The following is a 22,813-nucleotide window of genomic DNA, read 5'->3' as shown; positions in this document are numbered from 1 at the left end:
AATGTCTGTAGGGTTTTAATTTATAATTTTGCTCCTAGTTTTCAGCTTAAAGAGAATAGCCAAATGCTTTGTAGTGATGATCATTGTCTTTAGTTTCCTGACCATCCTGGTTTCATTGATATCACTGACTCTCAGATGAAGAAAAGACACCTGTCACACCTTCTGTTACAGACAAATTGTCCTGCTTCTAAAGTTTTCCTAATGTGTTCAGAGAAATATTTAGTTATTTCTGAATCTAGAATAAATTCTATGAAAACTCAGAACCTAGTGGTTGTACCTCAAGTTGGCCCAGCCACTGGACATATTGCATGATGATTACTTTTGGAGAAGCAGATAATACACAAAATGAATATATCACATGCAGAATTACTTTTATTTGGGGTTTTTTTTTCATTATAGAGATGATGATGACATCAATGATGTTGCCTCTATGGCTGGCGTTAATCTTAATGAAGAAAGTGCCCGAATTATGGCTACCAACTCTGACTTGGTTGGAACCCAGATACAGTCCTGTAAAGATGAACCCTTTCTTGCTGCTATACCGCTACATAAACGCATACTTGAAATGGGTGAGAAACGTGTCCTTTCCTTTCGCTAGTGTTTTCTTTGGAGTTATGCGATTCTGAGTAACAGAATATGCTTAGCACTTAAGATTGTTTTTTAAGCATTTTATTGCATTATCTTGTATTACTAAACTTTCAAGGTTTTTGTGATAAAAGTAACTTAGTTATCTCAAGTTGAAAAAAAAATAGTATACTGGTACTTTTATACTTCATGCTTTCCCCATGTTTTTTATATCCAAGGATCTCAAAGCTCTTTGCAAACATTAATTATTTCTCACAATCCTCCTTCATGTTTTACACATGAGAAGATTGAAACAGAGAGGTAAAGTAAGTAGTACAGGTCACAGAGGACACCTGTGAATAACATTTAACAGAATGTTGAAGTTTTCTGTCAAGATTTTCTTTTTCCATACAAACCAGTTATTCAGTTCTTAACACCTGCATTTATTTAAGTTCATGGTGATTTTCTTACAGCATGTTTTCAAAAAGGTGTATTTATTTATCCTGGCAAAAAGGTGTGTTTATTTATTCTGCCATTTGAAAATAGAAGTTAAAAACTTTAGTAGAAAAAATAACTATTCAAAATTAGTGATGTTTTAAGGTTAGTAAGTATGCTTAGAATGTATTTTATATGACATACTTCATTAATATACAATATATGTTCTAGTACCTCAATGTATCTTTTTCAACATAATTTTGGTAATATTTGCAGAGCCATCAGTGTCTTAAGATACTAAGTTCAAATTGGTTAGGAGCATAAATAATTATTTTTTTTTTTTTTTGGACTGTGCTTATGTCACTAGTTAAACTTGCAAAATTTTTAGGGATCTAGTTCTCATAATTTTAAAGATAAGACCAAATCTTGTTACAGATCAGTACAGTTAGGTTTATAAGTCATGTGGTTATTTCTGAAATGTTATTTGTGTTTATGTTCATTGAATTAACGGAAGCCTTTTTATATTGCAGTTGCAGACAAAGTTCTTCATTGACTTATTGTCAAGCTTCACTCTCGTATTTTAATTAGTGCCCTTTTAAGTTTTCATTCAGAGAAATGAATTATATTGCATGCTATAGTTATGTTGTGATGATGTGATGATGGCATTATGTGATGCAGTCTGGGAAGGCATATTTGCAACATTTTGTGAGATGGCTTACCACCACCTGAGATAGGAATCCAGCAAGGTTTTAATGAAATTTGTTTGAGAAACCGTTGTGAGGGATACTCGCATAATATTTTACACAGGTGTAAGAAAACAAAAAGGAAACAGACATAAAACTGTTAAAAAGAATGGGAAATGAGTAATGAATTTGCCATATAAGCCTTAATGAACTGTCTGGGCGTAACAATTGCTGCACAACATGAAGCTGTAATTACAAGTGTAGGACTTACAGGAATCTGTACATACTTTAAGAGCCACAGAACCCATCACACTATTCATCACTGCCTTTTGGGGTTTGCTCCTCTGAGGAACAAATCCCTATGGCTGTTTTTGAAGCTTTATTGGCTTTGATAATTGAAATGAAACTTTCAAAGCTTTTAAAAGCAGCTGCAGGGATTTACTTCTCAAAAGCAGTGAATCCAGAAGAGCGGCCACTCCTAGTGATCTCCTGCAGCCACTTTTAGAGCTTTATTTTGGCTTTACATGAAGCCTTTTATAGTTTTGAAAGTGGCTGTGGGGTTCACTAGTGGCTACTATCTGGGATCTATGGCTCTTGAGGAGAGAATTCCTTCAGCTGATTTTGAAGTTGTAGAAGCTTGGTTTTCACTGTGTGTGGCCAGATCTGTTGTTTGGATAGGACCACACACAAATTTAGTCATTTGTGCTACTGGACACTTAAAATAACAACATTGTAAGTTCACAACAAAACTCAGTCCTACCATATGTTGCTGGGCCTAGGTGCACCAGGACTAAGCAAAGGAGGCTGTCACCTTCTCAAGCACATTAGGGAAAGAATGTTATGTGTGCCCTCATTCTTCTGTTTTGGTTATGCCTGTTGATGAATGAGATAAAATACATTGTTTTTTCTTACTTTTACCTGAATACAACTTAAACAGACCTTACTTTCTGCCTTTAAATCTTTTCATATTTAATGATCACTTTAGTTTTAGGGCATGTTTTTAATGTTTTAGTAAGAGAGATTTGCGGTATGTACGGTATTAGGAAACTGTTCTTCTCTCCTTTCTCAGAAGCTAGATCTTTCAAGTTTTCTGTAATACTAATCTCCTTCTCTCTTTTCTGAGTGTGAGCTCTGTCAAGCAACTCAGTAGTGTTCCCCAAAGGCTGTTTCAGAGATTGTGCTTCCATTCACCAGAGTCAGAATATAAACTGCTAAAGTGAGAGCAGATGCTACTCAGTCTTTGGCAGTAACCACCAGCCAAATGCCTCAAAGTTACAGTGAAAGAGGTTTCTTAATATATTGTATGTTCTTATCTCTACTGTAACTTGGCAGTGTTACCATCCACAGTTTATTTTAAATCTAAATGACTAATATTATTATTGATCCTTTTAAATGGAAGAAGTAACTGAAAGGTAGTTAATGCAAAGATATTCATCCGCTTTCCCACGTGTTTCCTTATCCAATTTTGTATCTAGTCATCTTTGGCTGGTAATCACTGCCATTTGTTCATGTAGGAAGATGGGGCTGTGACTGTTTCAAATTCTTCTTTGATGCAAAATCAAGAGTGGGTATTTCGTGGGTATTTCTTAGCAGATAATGTATTGCTTTTGCTATTCCATTCAGAATCATAAAACTTTAAACCCTGATCTTTCTACATGACAGCACAGCACAGTGAAACATGCAAAGAGTTGTAAGGCTTTTGTTTCTCTTTTGGGGAAGTTGAGAGGCAGAGGTTCATGTTCTTCATCACCCTGCTCCACCCTCTGTGTTGTTTTTCTCAGAGTCAGCATACCAAGCTCCCCTGGTGTTGCTAAAATCTAAGGTTGCAGGTTATGTTGCTTAGCAAATTATTATGGAACAGATTTCTGGTATATCCACCGCATTCCAACCTGGAGGTTTACCTTCCCTTAAGGGGGGGGGACACATATCAATAAATCATCTCCAGCAGTCATTCCACACATGTGCGTGCTGATGTGTATACAAACTCTTAAAACTTTCTAGGTCTTTAACTTTATTAGTAAAATGAGTAATACTTCTTTAAAGGCGAGATAAACTGATTAGACTGTCACAGGTAAATAATGCTGAAAAATCCTAGCTTTTTCATGTGGTTTATGGGAAAGAGAAGAAAAAAACCTTAATAATTTGTAATTGTTTCACTTTTATTCATTCATAAGCTGTTTCTTGGTAGGTAAGAATGCTGTATTGTTTAGGTTCTAGAAGCTAGTTTTTGACATTCTGAGTTTCTCCAAAAGGGGCAACACTTCAGTGAATAAAACAATATGACTTAGCAGGTTGTTTTAAGCATGACAGTTTTCTCTGGTTTGTAACCATCTTGTGAAAATAAAAACTCCTTGACTCAGAAATTACTTTATTACAGCATAGTTTCTGAGAGCAGATAAAAGTTAGGCTGCACTGTGTTTTATATTTAGTATTAGTGAAAGGTAGCAGGGCATATTGTAGGATGGGATAAAAGGTGATAGTTTTTATATTGCCTGATAATGAAATCCATAGAAAAAGGGAACAGATATGTTGCATACTTTCCTGAGAAGTCTTCTGACTGAGAGTTGGTGGTCTCTAGAACCTCCACTAGTGGTTCCAAAAAACGTTGCTTTATATTTTGTGGTCAAAAGAGCATGATATCCTCATAACCTTAGAATCTGCAGCAGCTTATTAATTCCCACAGCTTTTGTTTTAATTCTGACTGATTTCTTCAACAACCAGATGATGCCGTTTTGCTTTTACTTGGCATCCCTAAAAGTTCATCACTTGTGGAGAATCTTAACCATTAATTAAGTGTCTTAATGCAATAATAATGAAAAATAAGTTTCGCATAATGTATTCTTTGACTTAGATTGTTTCTTTCTCTCTTTCTCTTCACTTTCAGTGTTCTTCACCCAATTTTTCTACTTCAGTTTTTATTGTTAAGAGCACTGGCTGAACAGAATAATTACAAATGTGACATTCTAAGAAATGTGGGACTGGTTTGGCTATATTGAATACATTTTAACTGTCCAGCTTGTATTTTCAAATTATTTTTACTTAAATGTGTATGATAAAAATGTATTGGAGAATCATCAATATTTTTATTTCACATTCATTCAGAATTATTTTTACATCTGTATTAGGAAATAAATTTTTCTATAGCATGATTTTATGAAATACTGTATTCGTGTCCGTTATCTAGCATTGTTATAAATTTCCTTTGGAAAAGGTCTTACATTGACAGCATAGCATACACCTGCAACATTCCCTATCACAAAATCAGTATTGGATTCTCTTGCTTCATCCAAAGAGATTTTTAGGCTGGAACACACATAGTAGTGCAGGCCAATTATTGTGAAGCTTGAAAATGTGCTGATGAATCCACATTCTCCTGGTCCAGTAGTTAAAAGGCTTAGTCTTCCTTAAAATAGCTTCAGAGAAGCTTGGCTTGATAGAAATAAGCTACTGTCTCTGTCAATGTAACAGTTGTAGGGTTAGGCTCAACAAAATTTATAGGTTTACCTTTTTGTTATTTTACACGTAAAATACTTTTAAAATCTGTCTGATGAAATATTGATCATTGTTCTGCCTTGATTCTGTCTTTGTTCAGTCACACTTGAATTGCATGTCTGATATAAAAATGCATGTTAAAACATAAGAAAATAGTTTATCTGTGTTTTCTGTATTCTGGAGTGTATTGAATCTACTATGTGGCATCACAGTAGCAGCCCAGTTGTATGCATATGTATATATTTTAAATAAATAATTTGAATACTCTAGAGGGCATTTTCTATTGCTAAACCATCTAAAAACTGATTGGGATATCCTTCATATGGAACCAGGCCAGTAGATTTCAGAGCCTCTATTTGAAGCATTTGTTATTAGTTTAATAAGAGAGTCATTCTGTCATCCCTGTTTCATCTGTTTGTTTGTCAACAGTTGTATTCATGTTTGAATGAGATGAAACTGTACTACTGATGATTGCCCTTTCATACACAGAGCAGTTCTAACATAAAAGTATACTTATTTCTCTGGTTGGTTTATTTTAGAGGGGTTTTATAGCTGCTTAGATTACCGTTGTTGTGGATTCTGAAATTCTAAGCTATCATATTGCCTGTGAACATAATTTTTTGTTTTCACTGCACTTTTTGTTGATGTGACTTAGTCGTTTTCATTGTTGACTTTTTAACTTTTTATCCATGAGTTTATTTGTCTTCAAACTGAAATATTCCTTTTAATATCAGTTTTTCCACCAGCATCTTTCTGTCAGGATGACCTCCTTAAACACCTGTGGACATAACTCTTGATTGTGTTTGGAGATAGTTCTAACACATACTTGTTCTTAAGTAGCATTTTGAAGTCGTGCATTGTCCTAATGACATGCTTAGTCCACTTGAACTGTAGCTAGAGTGTTGTTTTTTGTGATTTAGTTGCTTTTTCTCAGGAACAAAGTCGTGTTAGGTATTGTATAATCCAAATTACAAGTTACTGTGCATGCCTAAAAAGTTGACTTTCTCCATTTCATATAAACTTCAGTATGTCACCTGCAGAGATGTGGCAGGTGTAGAGATGTATTTACATTCTGACATCTGGAATAGTTCTGTAACTTAGTACAGAGTTAGGTGGGTTTTTTTCATTAGTATAAAACAAGCAATTTGTTAGAAATTTTATTTAGATTAGGTGTGTACTGCTCCCAGTGTTCTTATCAGTGTTCATAGTTGTGGTAATTTAGTTTCTTATGTTGCGATGGGAGTTTATTGTACATGTTCAATAGAGAATTTGGTTTTATATTCCAACTTAATTGGTTGCTAATGTTACAATATTATAAGACAATTATATGTTATTTACATTTATTATTTCCTTTTCAAAAAAGGTGGGAATACATTCCCATCTTAGTATCAGCAGCAGTGTTGCCAAATAAACATAACCAGTAAATATTTCAGCAGAATGTTGAGCTGTATTGTTGTTCTTTCTTTAATAGGTCCATGATCAGACTTCCTGTTCTACAAGATGTCCCAACGTGTGTTGGAATGGTAACTTCAGTACCACCTGAGAGCTTGGAGTCTGCCTTTCTGTGAAAGGTAGGGCAGCTTCTGTTCAATATTTTTTGTGTATTTCTAAGGTTTTCTTTTTATTAATCTTATTGGTTCTGCAACACTACAGAATCTGAGTTATGCTTTTAGCAGTATCACCTCTAAGTGCCAGAACCGATGTTATTTCATCAAGCAGTAATTTCTTAAAATAAATGTAGATATGTTCAAGCTATGATTATTAGTGAAGAAAATGAAGCTGTTTCTTCAGGCATCATTTTCAAAGGTTTTACTCCAGTTGAACTGAGAGCGTGACCATACTATTTGCTCCCAGAAATATTTGGAGAATTCAAGTTTTGTTTTCACCATAATACCTTGCTTCTCTGTTATGTATGTAGTGGAAAAGCCTTCTTTAAAAGGTCTTGCTATTTCTGGAAGGCAGTTCTGGCCTTCAGGGCCTACCAAAATATGTTGCCCAGCCTCAGAATAAGCTTGTATCTGGGAATTGAATGGCTTAAATTTCTTGGTCTCTTTAAAGGAAAGTAAAATTAAGATCATCATTCTGTGGAGATGCATTGTCTACCAGATTAATTTATAAAGTCCATCTCATAAAGAGATTTCTGGTAATAAATATTGGATGTAAAATAAGAACAATAAAAAGAAAACCTTAGAGAACCATTCAATATTGCAATAAAGCTGACTTACATTATCCCTGTAGGCAAACTCCATGCTCTAGAGGTGGTACTAATGTCCCCAACTCTCAACACATGTTGGAACGTCTTTGTGGAGGAGGAAGTCATTGATCAGTGAGCAGCATCCTCAAGGATCGTTTAAGGGGGGAAAAGTAAAAGGTAATATTTTCTAAAATATGTTGAAATGATTGTTCATTACGTTTATTTGGCAATCCTGCTGCTCATACTAAGGTTGTAATGTTTTCATTTCTTAAAATTATTGAAAAACCTCATAAACGTCACTTTAGTCTTTCCTTCTCCCATGAGTTTGAATTGCATTCGTTAGCCTTCTTCATGTTGCTGAGTCTGCTGCATACAAAGTCTGGATTCTACTATAATTAATTGGCGATTTGACACTTTCAGTGCTTGTAATATGGAGAGCGTTGGTCTGTGGTTTAACCAGTTTTCCAGTTCTGCAGTGTCTAGTGTTAAATAAGTCACAGCCTAATGTTGCAAAGTGTTGAACTGGTACAAAGACATTCTACTAGTAACGAAGGGGTATTTGTTTTCAAGGAAGTAGCTGCAATACTGGATGTTGTGCCAGATGAGGTACCAACATCTGTTCTTGCACAGTGTAGAAGTGCAATCAACTAACATAAACTACAGCTATTTTGACAAAATCAAATGACCATGTCTGATCTGGATAAATTTTGTTGTGAGGGATGATTTGGTGATGCATGGATTTGGTATTAATGAATGTGGCACAATGTCCTGATCTTGACCACTTTTCCTCTAATCCTGGACATACACAGATGAAGGTGCTGACATTTTGAAATTCAGGTTATGGTGTTTGGTCTACCCTTCTGGTATCCTTTATAATTTTCTATATTGTTTGTGCATATCCTTTCCAGCTGACATGGCCATCCCACCTCCTTAAGATGAGGCCTCGTGTTGAGCTGGTCTGCCTGGCATCAGGCCTGTAGTAGACAACTGTGATACCTCTTCAGACATGTCACCAACAAGACTTACAGTGTCAGAAAGATGGTTTCTCCAGAAAAAAAATTGCCAAAATGTCTGCATTATTTGCAGAAGTTGTTTTAAAAGAACAGAAGCATGTAGGCAAATTCTTATACTTGGTATTCCTTTTAGTCCTTGTGTGGATGTGATTGAGTGTTCTGTTACTGCGAGGACTATGTTAGAGGATGCTGGCATCTGTGCCTCCACATGTGTTTGTCATCTCTGTTACAACACTTCTTCTCCATCTCTGACTCACCTGGCATACTGTCATAATCATATACTTCTTGTATTTAAGCCTGAGGTTTGTATTTAATCCTGAGGTCCTGTAATGGTTTAGTATCTTCTGATCTTGGGCTTAGCCCAAGAAGCACATTCTTCTAGGCTGCATGAAAACAGGTAGGCGATAAATCCCCAGCTAATGACTTCTCTATTGTTTTCTTAAGGACTGTTACTGGTGTCATTGCCATATTAGTTCTTTCTCATCTGGTCCCTCTAACAATCTCTTTTGATTTGACTCTGTAGTGAGTAACCAAACACAAAAGTGCGTTGAGGCATGTACTGTTATTCATCAAAATAGCGAACATATTTTCCCATTCTCTACAGTTACTCAGTGTTTATTCTTGGATGTTCCTGAATGTCTTTGGACGTGCTTATTATGTTGTATTGTATTTATGTTTTGAGAAAACTAAGATTAAAAAAATAATCATATAACTGTAATCTGTATATTCTCATTTGACTTGTTGAGACCTGCATCTATTTCAGTTCTCATCCCCTCCTCTGTCTTTTACATTTTCCTCGCACTGTTCAGTGACTGCAGCACAGATTACTAGGGTTACAGGTTAGGATCTGGATGTAGTTCTCAAAAATTCTTCGGCCTTCAGTGCCTCCCTTTTGATAACTTTAGCATCCGCCCTTCTTTTAGAATATACACATGAAATTGCACACAAGTAATCTTAAAGAGGAATTATTAAAAGAGAAGGAATTAAACATCAAAATTAAGGATAACCTGTTTCCTTAGCACATTGAGATTTTGATTTCTTAAAAAAAAAAATCAGGTATTATACAGTTTAGTTATAGAAAAAAAAAAGGGAAAATATTAATAGCAGTAGCTTCTGTCCCTTCAGAGTTTATGTTCTTTCTGTCCTCTATAACCAGGTTCTAAGGCTTCCTTGCCATCTGAATACCAAGTGTTCTCTTCTCCTAGATGCACTGCTCATATGTTCATGGTCCATGATTTGTGCCAACTCCTTCCATTTTCCAAACCTCCACATACCTGTGCATAATGTTGTTTGGTGACTGGCTTGGTTCTGTTAGAGACAAACCACTGAGGATAATAAAAAGACTCATAGGGATGATTAATAGCTACCTTTCAGCTGTTTAATTATCTAGCTTAGAGACAGAATTTGGAAACTGGATTGTCTGGTTATATATATTTTAGGTCAGACCTTTTCTCAAATTAGTTCTTTCTTTTTGCCAAAAAGTATGAATTATGTGTGGGTTTTCAGACTTACCCACCTGGTTGAGAATTCTTAGAGAAGCGAAGACTTTTTTTTTTTTTTTTTTGTCATTCTTACATGACTTTCATCACAAAACAGTAATTGTATAAGTACGGTTAAGTAGGGTTCTTGAGAAATACTTTTTCTACTTGATGAGTTTTCTTGTCCTGCCCTGAATCCTACGGACTTGCCTAAGAGCTTCAAATCAGCATGGAAAATAGGATCAGACATTTTGGCCTGGGTTACACGTAGATTTTTGCATGGATACAACTATTTCTCTGTCTCTGTTGTGTTAAAATAATAATACCAACATGACCCCTAGAATGGAGCTATTTTTCTGGTTTTCCATTTACAAGATTTAGAGATACCAAATGAAATTAGAAGGTAAAAGTTCAAAACAAGCAAAAAGGGCTCTTTTTTTTGCCACTTGAGTAGTTAAGTTGTGGAACTCTTTGTTTTAGGATGTTGCAGGCTCAAAAAAATTACTTGAAAAATTAATGGGGAGAAAAATTCCATCCTGCCCTAATAGAGAGAAAGGTAAGATCCTCTAACTTAGGATGGTTCTAGGCTGTATATTGTTGCATAGTTATCACTGCATGTTTGTTGTTTTTTTTAAATAGTCTTCTAGCAGCATCTGCCACTACTGCTGTTAGAGAAAGGATGCCAGACTGTATTACCCATTATAGCTTTTCTTAACTTTATATACAATTATAGAAATACATAACTATTTGGTATAGTATAGTTTGTGCTGAATAAGTTAAATCCACTAGAGTACCTGGAACAAGCTTTATGAGTGGTTTTGTACCAGTGCATTCACAGTATAGAGCTTATGAGTCTTAGTTGAATCTTACTTTGCTAAAATAATTTGGTTGGCATTTACTTCGAAGGGAGCAGGAGGAGAAGAAGGTATTAAAATTTGTGTAACACTAATTCAGAATTTTTATTCCTTTAGGTTACATTACAATAGTATGGCTGGTTATCTTTTTTTTCTACTGTGTCTTGCAATGAAAATGGTTATGTATTTTGAGGATTTTAATCTGTAAGTTTGGAATTTATTAATTTATTTTTTAAAAGTAACTGATGTTTCACCAGTTTCTCAGTTTCACAAAATACTTCCTGGGGAATCATCTCAGGGTGGGTAGTTCTGAAGAATTACAGAACAAATACTACACCCAGCAAGTCTTGAGTTCTCAAGAAGACTATCCACTTTTATCCAGAAGCTGGCTCATGAAATAACTTTTATCCTATGAGAGGAGGAATATTCTTTTACAAACAAGCTCACTGAAGTAATTAATGTAGGGTCTTCTGTTATTTTGTAAATAACAATTACATGGTGATAAAAAGTCACTCTCTATAACAAAGTCAGTTTATTACATATGAAGGTGAGCTGGAAGTATAGTGTGTATCAGATACTGGTTTACAAAATCTTTGCCATTCCATTTCAAGGCTGGTTTGGAGCTGTGGAATATGTCTTGGCCATCTGCCCCCTCACAGAGGGGTGCTGGTTTGTACCTGCTAGAGGGAATCGTTTACCAAATCTCAAAGCACTTGGCACTGATTCTTTCTAGTTTGGCAGGAAGCACTCCCTAGCCTGTGGCTTCCCTAAACACACTCCAGGTTATAGGTTCCTCAGGGGCGCCTGCTCCAACGACTTCATTTGGATTGGCTGTTTTTGTGAAGGTAGCAACTAAAGTTTTTTGGTTTCTCCTTTCTTTGTCCTGTCTTCCAGCACCGGATAGGCTTAACAGTACAGCAAGTCAACATTTATTAAATTATTTATGCATTTAGTTAGTAAGACTTAAAGTGAAGCTTCTATTTAAAGGACTGAAAACAGAAAATTACAACTAAAATTATCATACTGTTTCTTTTGCCTGCGATCACCAGGTCGTCTTATACCCCTAAGAATCTCTAATCCTAGTCATCAGAGCTAGTTCTTTGCACTATTGTTCTGTTTAACAAGCTTTTCCTTCAGTTTTTAATACCTAAAGTCTCTCTGGGTCTCTGGTTAGCCCCACCCCCAACACAACCCCAGGGTATTTTATACCCAAAAAAACTCCTGAATTTTTTCCTTTGTTGTGTTCCATCCCACGTTCTCTAGCTTAATATTTAAGATTGGGTTTTCCCTTTGATAGCAATATGAATGCAGTATTGATGGATTACTTTGTAGGCTGAGGACACTGCTATATGGGAGACATACCCCGTTCTTAAGTCCCACCTGATTAGGTTGGGACAAGTAAGTTCAATAATTGCCATTTACAGTTCCTCAGGATGCCAAGGGCCCTTAGTGCATTAAAGTTTCCCCGTTGTGTTTAGTCAGCCTCATAGTTAAATGGTGTTGCTCAGTTTAGAATTATCAATATAATAGTATTAGACAAAGCACCTATTGCTTTCTGTTGATTTCATGACCTGCTTTCTGGAGAGACCACACATGGTGTGTCTTAGGACATACAAAAATTGTTTGTCTAGTTTTAGAAGGTGAACTGCTCTCCCCTGCCCCCCCAATTTTTTCAGCTGTTAGTCTCCAGAAGTTCCTGTATAGCGTAAGTCTTGAATTATCACTACTTAACTGATCATGTTGTATTTAATTACATGTAATTTTACAGAGATTAAGGTGTTTTAAATATTTCACTGCTGACACATACAGCAGAACTATAAAATCATCAGTTTCCCTTATGCTATTGAAACGGAGGAATGGAATTGCATAGTTTGGAAGGCTGCAGAAATTCAAGTGGTAGTTTTTCCAATACCCTTCTTTTCCTGGTGGGAAGGATTGCAGAGGGACTTAGGCATGTAAAACTGTGATGGTTCTGTTGGGATGAAAGAGGAAGGGGGCTTGAGCCTAGAATTGTAGATGGAATCCAAGGTACAGCCTAGTACTTGCTGTGCTGTGGGGATGAGCTAGGTAGGTAGATATGACCAGATGCATCTTTGTTGCATTATTCTAGATCTGATGCTGTTACTGAGGTTAAATAAAAGTTTAAACTTTCAATGTCCCAGATTCAAGGAGGGGGGGACAGGGACTTTTGTGATTTGTTTCCATCTTGTAGTATGCAAGGCAGCTGTAACAGCACGTGAGGCCTGGACCTAAGAAGGCTGGTTCCAGTTGCATCTTGGGCCAATATTTCATGCACAGAATTTAAAGTTTAAGAAGTTGCTCCTTGTTTTAAGATGATAGCAGAGAGTGCTTTCTGCATTTCTGGCTGACCTGTGATTAGGGCAAATAGAGACTAATTATGCACTCTCCTGAAGTTTCTGTTGAAGGACAAGACAAATTCAAGCCCTAAATACATGCTGTTTAACTGTTTAAAACCAGTTCTTCAAGGTTTTTCTGTTTTAAGTGTAAACGTAAAGAGATTTTATACAGGCACTCAATAATTTATCACATCAATAATCAGAGTCAGACCTAATGTTTTACAAACAATTTTTTTTATCTTTGATCTCAGTCCTGTCAGTCCTCTTAAAGTATAAATTATTAAAGTAACTTTTTGATTCTTTGAGAGCCTATCTGCAAAGATAGTATTTTTCTTCTGCTTCTCAAATAGGGCAGTATTCTTCTTATGATTTATTTCAGTTTGTTTGATCAATAAAATATAATTAAACTTTTAAAGTGCAGCAAAGCCAATACCTTTCAGATAGCTAAGCAGATGATAGCAGTCTTCAGAATTTTCACTTCTTGGGACCAGAAAGTTTTCAATGACAAGGTTTAGGTGCTTTTATGTTTGTAAAAAACAATCTTGTGCTAGTGACACATATGCCAATATCAGAATAATATTGCTGAATGTTTTTTCCCCTTAAGGTTTTTGGGACTTATACAAGTTCTAACTTTATAGAAACTCTATTGCAATATCTCAAACTTTAAAATAGAATATAAAAATATTCTAACACTTGTACTTCCTTTGCATGCTGTCTCGTATACTGTAGATCTTTATTAAATGCTGATTGAACCATGGTTTGCTATTAAAGCTTCCAAACATGCAATTAAGAATTAACATGTAGGCAGGCTTTATTGTCTTGTTCTATAAGTGCTTGGCAGATTAGAAATTTGCTTACTTTGGGGATATTAATTTGTGATCCTTCGTATTTTTCATATAGGATAGTGGGACTCAACTGACTGCTTCAGTAGCATTTGATGCCTCTGAGGATGTGTTGAACCAGAGTCCTGCCACAAAGAATCGAAGTGTTCATGCAATCAGTCCTGAATTCTTGATGGTCTTGTACAGTTCTGGTGTAGTAGAGACCTGGCAAGAACACTTGAATGAAGAATGTGACCTTAGTTATGTCTTTAAAAATCTAAAAACTCAAATTCAAGTGGAGAGATTGGTTAAAATTATGGCTTGGAGCATTGCTTTGCTCTGGCTCCATTTTTGTTGTTATCCTTGATGATGTTTTTATCATAGCTCTAGGAGAAGTGAAGAATTACATTGCTAAAGTAATTTTAAAGACTTGAAGCATATACTTGTTATAAAAAATGTCCAAATTTAACAAATATATAAATCAAGCAACTTTTTTCAAATTGCACATTTCTTGATGTTTTAAGTATATGGCTCCTTACTGCTTTAAATGGAGAATTTTGGTTACAAAACTACAAGGTGCCACGTTAGCAAACTTAAAGCACAATAAAAAGATCACCTAAATGACAGAAACAAGTTCAACTTTTTTTAACAGAATAGAGATGATAGCAGTCTGTTGATAGAAATAAGTTAGGTTTTTTGTTTAATCTTAATTTTCTCTTTGGGTTTTGTGTCTCTGTACGTATAGTAAGTGTATATATTACGACTTACTATTGCAGTGATCAGATGGTGCAATTAAGACCAGAATCCAGAATGCTGGGTTCTAAATAGCTGTAGATGAAGCCACTGTTCAGTGACTTGGTTAGAAAGATGGATAATACATTGAGGATATTTGTGGTTTGTGATACAATTAAGTATGTATAGTATTATAAAATACATTTATATATACACATTTCTTAAAACTATAAATTATATTTCTTTTCTCACATCATCATCAGTTTAGGGAATCTTGCAAAGGGAAGAGAAGCCTTTCTGTATTAACACTGAGAAAAGTAATTATGCAGACTAGAAGAATATCTCAGGAATTTCCTATGTAGAGATCAGCGTTACTTTCCTTTGATGGCAGACAGAATTCCAGTATGCTTTCTATAAATGAGAGTGGATGAAACTCAGGAGGAGATGTAGCAGTGAACAAAAAAAATACCAAGACTTTAACATAGAAACATACGAAAATTAACAGTTTCTAGCCATTTGCATAGATTGAGTTTCTACTTGGCCTTTTCTCCGAGTAGCAGAAAGCAAAAAAACCAATCTCTAAACAATTTCATCAGAACTTTTCATAAGTCAGCAGATCAATAAGGTGGTATGCATGACTGTTTATGAAAGTATAACTAGGTGAGCCTTTCCAAGTGTAGATGAGATTGTTGTTTCAGGAGCACACTGGTAATTTTCCCATCCTTGCCCCAAGTATAATCTAAGTATTTAAGTAGAGTGCCAAATCTTCATGTAGTATACAGCTTTGGAATGTACCCTGCTTCTGACATCCCATGCTAACAGGATTTTGACTAATGTAATTTAGAGCAGGGAAGATGTGATGATGCATCCACACATGGTGAATGTTGTGCATGACAAGTTGCCTTTTTAAAAATTTATCTTTTTGTCTTTTTGTAGTCTGGTTTCTTGACGCTAATTCATTTTGGGGGAAATTTGTTTTGTATTCTTTCTTCCTTAGCCTGTTTTCCAAAGAAAGCTAGTCTTAAGTGATTGAGCAGTCTATTCGCCGTCCTTCTCTCTCCCTTCAGGTAACTTTTGAATCTATTGATAAATCAGCAGCTAGATAGCCCCTCTGTGTGTCCCAATTGAGAGGGAGATCAACTGTTTTTTTCCTTTTCTTTGCTCTTCTGTCCAAATGGCTGCCAGTCAGCACTCTTGCACAGACTGGCCAGGCTACCCTCAGGGTGAGCTGACTGTGCCCAGCTAGCAACCTGGACAAATATGGACTGGGAGACATGCCGGGGGTGATCCGAGATGTCTGAGGGAACTAAGGGTATTGTGCAGTAATAAGGGGTATGAGAGGAAGTTGGAGCTATGCAGGAGGACAGGGATCATCGAGTCACTCATGTTGGAAGAGAACTTGAGTGGTCATCTGGTCCAACTTCTTGCTCAAAGCTGGGTCAACATTAAATTCAGACAAGGTTGCTTAGGGCATTGTCTGACTGAGTCTTAAAAACCTGGAAGGTGGGAGCGTCTACAGCTTTTTTTGTGCAAAGTGTTCCAGTACTGAATTATGTTCATAATGAAGAATTCTTCCCTATATCCAGTCAAAACCTCTGCTGTTTCAGTTTATGAATTTATTTCTCATTCTTCTTCCAGGCATCCTCAATAAAGAGTCTGGCTCCATCTTTATAACCTCTCCCCCAGTCCTTCTTTTCTCCAGGATAAAGAACCCTCAGGTTCTCCTCATATAGGTCATACGCTCCAACCCCATAAACATCTTGGTGACTTTTCTCTGGACTCAGGTTTTTCTCTTTCTTGTACTGGGTGACCCAAAACTGACTGCAGTATTCTAGGTGTGGGCTGAGTGAAGAGGAATAATCGCTTTCCTTGATGTATTGGTTACTGTTGACCTACCACTTTGCTGTTGATACAACCCACTGTGCTGTTAGTCATCCTTGTTACCAGGATGCACTGCTGAATCCTGGTTAGCCTGCTGACCACCACACTCTCATGTGCTTTCAATCAGCGCTGCTACCCTGGTAGGCAGTCCCCAGGCTGTCTTGTTGCGGAGACTTGGTCCATCCCAGGTGCAGTGCTTTGCATTTGTCCTCGAATTTCATGAAGTTCCTGTTGGCCCACTCATCAGGTCCTTCTGACTGGCAGCCATCTGCAAACTTGATGAGGGTGCTTTGTGTCTCCTGCTCCAGGTCACTGAGACAGATATTAAAAAGGGTAAGTCCCAGGACACGCTCCTAAGGGACTGCGTTTATAACTGACCTCCAGGTAGTTTTCTGGACTTGAGAATATTGTGTTGAGGGGTTTCAGGATTAGAGAGTTGCTAGGATATTGCAGAGACTTGATGAAGAGGATGTAGGACAACAATCTTTAGGAACCAGGCATCTCAGGGAATGGTCCTTTGATTATGGATAAATTTTCCGAAGAGCTGAATAGGTGAAACAAGCCATATAATGGTTGAATTTACTTAGAACAAAAGTCTTTAAAATTAGGAAAACCTTTATTGTGAAAAACACAAGATGGTGATAGTTCTTCATTATGGAAGGGTTGTGTGTGTTCAGGGAAGTTGGGTAGCTGTAGTTACACTGCTGAAATTCAAAGAATTATTATCTTGACAATTATTCATTCATACCATTACCTAGAATACTTGGCAGAATTTTCCATCTCAAACCTCTTTTCTGGATACTAGTTAATTAAATTTCCCTTCTTACTTGCATTTTGTCTTTCAGACTAGGGTTTTTTGATTGATAGCTTTGCTTCCACATGTTTGCATAATAAAATGGTGCATGCTCCAATAGGTCTTGATATTGCAAGTCTGACTTGCACGAATAGCTCCTACCAATATGAATAGTCCTACTGACTTCAAGGACTTAATTTGCACAAGTAACAGTCACAGCACCGGGATCTTAATGCATATGTCTGCTTTCCGTTATACATTCAGCTTTCAGCAACTTCAGTGGAGTTCCATCTCGATTACAGAGGATGAATTTGGCACCAAGAAAGATTTAATTTTTTTTTTTTCCGTGATAAAGCAAAAATCAGTTAAAAAAGCATGCATACGTATTGCTAAAGTCCTTAAGGTAACGTGTACAATGCGGAGCGAGTGATGGCTTAAGTTAGTTTAAGAGAAAACGACTTCAAAGAACCATTAAAAAAAATTAATACCAGAAACGCACGGCATCGCGGATTGAGCTCTGGGAGGTGTGGGAATGATGTACTGTAGTGATGTAATAAGACACACATTTAAACAGGCACCGCAGATGAAAAACGGCGGAAGAGACGGGGCGAGGGAGAGCTGCAGGAAACGTAATCTTTTTCGTACAGCGTGGCACAAAACCAGCTGTAACAGCCGTCCCGACACGCAGAATTTGAGAGCAATTCTCACTTTGGGCTGTGTTACTTCCACGCTTCCCGGCAGGCCAGCGCCGCCTCGCCTCCCCTCGCCTCCCCTCGCCTCCCCTCGCCTCCCCTCGCCTCCCCTCGCCTCCCCTCGCCTCCCCTCGCCTCCCCTCGCCTCCCCTCGCCTCCCCTCGCCTCCCCTCGCCTCCCCTCGCCTCCCCTCGCCTCCCCTCGCCTCCCCTCGCCTCCCCTCGCCTCCCCTCGCCTCCCCTCGCCTCCCCTCGCCTCCCCTCGCCTCCCCTCGCCTCCCCTCGCCTCCCCTCGCCTCCCCTCGCCTCCCCTCGCCTCCCCCCTCGCCCCGGGAGCGCGGGGCCGGGCGCGCGGGCCCGCCGCAGTGCCCCCTGCCGGCGGTGTGGGTCCGTCCGCCTGCCCGCCCGGCCGCGCGGTGATTGAGCGGCCCCAGCCCGGCCCTGACAGAAGCCCAGGGTGATGCTGAACGCTGCCAGTTCGTCTCAGATCACATCGCTAAAATAACAGAAGTATACATCCATGTAAGACCACTGCTCACTTGTTCGCCTTCATTTTTTAGACGTGTGATGGTTTCTTGCTCTTGAGTTTGGCCGGGGAGCGGTAGGAATGCTTCACAGCGCAAATACTCGTTCCTGAGCCTCTCAGGTTCGTATGTGCTGAGGGACCCCTCCCCGAACAAGGACCACTTCTGTAATTAGCCCTTCGGGAAGCGCTTTCCAAAATGCTCTCAAACGAATTTCCTGTGGTGTTTTGCGCACCCGTCAACGTACCGCGAACAAACGTATTCACAGACGTTTTTAAAAGTCTCGTGTTCGTCCAGTGGAAAACTGATTCAGGGTAATCGGAGTATTTACTCTTTTATGGTGGGTCAAATCCAATAATCCACAGAAAACGGAACTACTGATTTGTTTATATACAAAATACGTATATCTCCGTGTGCACGCGTGGTTTTCTATCCAGAAAACTGCCGCACTGGGACTGCCCACATACGTGTCTTTGACTATAGCTTAGGTTAGTGTGTATATTTGTATCTGTAAAAACTTATATCCAATACTTAGCAATCATTTTGATGAATTTAGGAATTGGACTGTAGAGTGTTTGCTTTTCATATAAACTCAGCACAAAGTATGTCCAAATAACTACAAATACGTCTCTTAGCAGCATTTGGGGCACAACGGGTGTTTTTAAATAACTGTTGTTAATTTGACATGTTTCTTCATATTCAATGAATAGAGTTTTTTTCTAAAGAACTTTTATTACAGTAGTATGCCAATGGTGTAGGCTAAAGCGTGCAACAGTATGCTTTGGGCTGCAGCCTCATCTCATTGACACTGAAATTAATCTGCAGTAATGCTTCTGAAAATAAAGGAATTGCTATTTTCTTGTGTGGAACAATTGAGAACTCAAATTGTCACATACTCTGTTATGCTTTGTTTTAATATACAAAGATAAACATCTGTTCTTAAACACTTTCTAAGTGGTAAAAAATTGCTCTGATTTCTCTTTCAAACTTAAAAGTATAGTCACACTTTTCAAGGGGTCATGAATGTATCACTAAAGCTACATAAAAACACTGCCACTTATTTTTCTGTTCAGGAAAATGAAGTTATAACTATGTTCTTTAGAGGTTTGGGTTTTTTGCAGGGTGTAAGCTAATTCTATTTTGTTTTGTTTTTTTTGCTTTAGCTAAAAAACTAGGAATTACTGATGTGCCAGCTGAGGTGGTTACTTTTATTTCCCACGCAACACAAAACAGATTAAGAACAGTGATAGAAAAAGTAACAGTGATAACCCAGCACCGAATGGAATCGTACAAAGTAAGTGTGCAAAGAAAGGTATGTTACAGAACAATGCAGTGTGATGCCGTTTTTTCTTAGCACATGGTGGGTGTTTTGTGTTCATTCTCTGTGCAAAGCATGTTCTAATCGCAGGTTTGTTTAGCTCAGCAAATAGAAAGTGGTGGGATGATAGCACTGCTTGCCAGCTCTATCTTCCTCCTCTGTGACAGAATTTGTATGTAGAATTACGTTTTCACCCTTCTGTGCTAAAGTGTCTAGTGTGGAGCATTTGTTAAGCTATTTCTGCTCATGCATTGTGACTGACTTTGATTGTTGATGTCTCCTTTTTTTGACCAAGGTATCCATTGATTGGATCAAAGTTGCTTCAGCATATAGGAATCTGTAGTAACTTTACATGTCCTTGGCTGTGAGAAATACTAATATTTTACAAAAGCTAAGAATTTGTTGCAAACCAGCAAGTGAAGAATTCAGCTGTAAATTCTTCACTGTAGTTAAACGATGGTGTTCTCTTTAAAAAGAACATTTCAAGATAAAATGCTACTCTTCCATTGTTAGTGAATGTATGCTTGAAGAAAATGGAAACAACTTAGATACCTTAAACCGGGGGGAAATTTAAATAAGAATCTGCAAACCAGTTTGAAATTCAAATAAATCAAACATCTTTATTGATAAATATGAGATATCATTTCTTGATAAAAGAAAGATGCTAATAGTTGTTAAACTGGTGTAAAAACAAGATGGCAATAACCGTAGTTGTGTGTTGTGTCTGAGCTGTGTTCAGATTTCTTTAACATATATATACATGGAGGAGCTCTGGTTTGTTTTTTTGCTTGATTTTGGGGTTGGTTTTTTTTTTTTTGTTTTCCTTGAGAGTGAAAGCCTGGTCAAACAGCTTTGCATTGTATCTTTGCCCACCTGTTTTCCAAACCTGAGTCACAGTTGGACTAATGATATGTGGCATTTGCAAGAAAATTATCCTTGGGATCTGTGACTAGAATCAACATTATTGTGATAGAAAAATGGATTAAAAAAACATCAAGGCCACTATGCCTGTGTATTACCTACGCTTATATCTTTCCTTTTGATTAATGTATGTATTCTACTATATCGGACTAAAAGTAAAGTGTCCTTGTTTCTTTCCAATATTCTTCATCAGCTTCAGCAGTGTTAAATCCCTCCTTCCTCCTCCCTAGGATGGTGTCTGAGAAGACAACACTTGGCTTAGTCTGTTTTAAGCCAAAGATGCATTTAAAATAATATCTTAACAGATTCTTAAAAAAAACCTTAGTGTTGTCTCCAATTGAACCGTAGCATTTTGATTGTCTTCTGCATATTTCTTGCTTAATGGTTTTCTTTCATTTCATAGCATTGCAGTCGAAAGGAAGATATTAAGCAGATAAATGAGATGGAAGTAATATGGATAACTTATTTTTCTGACTGACATTCTGAGTGTTCCCCGTGCAGCTTGTGTCATAAATTCTTATTGTTTGTTGGGTACTAGGAAAGCTTGTATGTTCTTACTTGTCATAAAGTTCTTCTATTTTAATTGTAATTAGAGGCTTATTTTCAACTGAATATTTAGTTTTAATGCTTTTATAATGCTGCATCTTGATCATGTCTGTTACTAGTTCAAGATGAGTACAAATACAGGAGTTGCAGTTTATCCTATATCTAGGATTGTTCAGTAATGAAGTTAAGCATCTTAGGGGTTTTTAATCAGTAAGTCTGTTGGGTTTATTTTTTTTTTAACTCTTTGATGTCTCTGGTGCTGATAAATCAATCCTTGTTTTTTTAATTTGCTTAGATATTAATTAAATAATCAGATTCTAGCTGCATTATTAACCATAGGCTGGCTTCACTCTCCTGAGCTTAAAAAAAAAATAAAAAAAAATATTGTTAGTACAATGGAAAGATTTTAATGTATAACACCTATTCTCTTTAAATGCATGTTTTTCTAACACGTTCTTATTTTACAGGATGATGAATGGTATGAACAAGCTACAGACGTCCGATCACAGTTGAAGTTTTTTGAACAGTTGGAGCGTTTAGAAAAGCAAAGGAAGGATGAACAAGAGAGGGAAATCTTGCTAAAGGCTGCCAAGGTATCTGTTTTACTCTTTTTTTCTTTTTTTTTTTTTTTTTTTAAACTGCTTAACAATTCATAGTCTTCAAAAAATTAGTTTTGTGAAATTGGTTTCATAAACACATTTTGTTTCTCGTAACAAAAAGATACTACTGTTGTGACATCACACCTTTAATTCATTAAGTCATCCTATCTTATCTATGATGACTCTAGACCTACCTGACTGGAATGCTCCTGCATTTTCAGGATACAGCTCTGAATTTGATGAGTTCTTGGGAATATAGGAGACAATGGCTAATATTTTCAAAATACCTTGGTAAAATGATTTTCACAGTTGTCTTTGAAATTTAATAGATGCCAGGTTTTCTGTGCTATTTGAAAATCACAGCCTATACTTCTGGTATTTAAACACAATTCAGTAAATTGTTATGGATTATTTTTGAGGCTTTTTACTTTACCACTTGAGTTTTTTGAGGCTTTTTACTTCTTGATTTTCTAGACTTTTTTTTTTAAAAAAAACCAGTTTTGTATATTTGTTTATTTTAAGTACTGTGTGTCCCAGTTGGTGTTCCGGTCACCTCTATATAACTGCATTATTTAATTGATTCTTGCCTGTCTTCAGTTAACTGTCAGTTCTTCTGGACTCGTTCCTTTCTAACTCTAATTCCAAAGAGTGAATTTTCATACATGCCATAGAACAAACTAAGACAGTATTGTTTCAAGACCATACAGGTATAGATAAACCTCCTGTTTATGGCTACAAATTTAATTATATATATCATATCAAACTGCAGATAAGTTTATCCCTTAGTTATCTCAGTTGTCATTGCAGTGGCATTTTTGTCGAATTATTTATTGTATATTCTGAAGAGATCATGCAGAACAACTCAATGCTCAATTGTACTACTTAGCCTCCTGGTTTTGTGCCATTACTGTTCACAA

At 37.0% G+C, this 22,813-nt stretch overlaps 2 protein-coding genes across 2 annotated transcripts in view; one reads left to right on the top strand and one right to left on the bottom strand.

The window, feature by feature from the left end:
* Nucleotides 1–22,813, bottom strand: part of SS18L2 (SS18 like 2) — a 191,577-nt gene that overhangs the window by 77,034 nt on the left and 91,730 nt on the right. The window lies entirely within an intron of this gene.
* The window catches only part of LOC126041341 (transcription initiation factor TFIID subunit 4-like), a 149,817-nt gene that overhangs the window by 48,034 nt on the left and 78,970 nt on the right, over nt 1–22,813 (top strand). Inside the window, exons 10-12 of the mRNA XM_049806869.1 lie at nt 400–569; nt 19,676–19,806; nt 21,765–21,890. Coding sequence (XP_049662826.1) covers nt 400–569; nt 19,676–19,806; nt 21,765–21,890 — 427 coding nt within the window. The remainder of the gene's footprint in view (nt 1–399; nt 570–19,675; nt 19,807–21,764; nt 21,891–22,813) is intronic.

This window comes from Accipiter gentilis, chromosome 7 (genome assembly GCF_929443795.1).
Source record: "Accipiter gentilis chromosome 7, bAccGen1.1, whole genome shotgun sequence".
Lineage (NCBI taxonomy): Eukaryota > Metazoa > Chordata > Aves > Accipitriformes > Accipitridae > Astur > Astur gentilis.
Note: the sequence above shows the minus strand (reverse complement) of the source record. Positions and strands in the feature narration are given on the sequence as shown.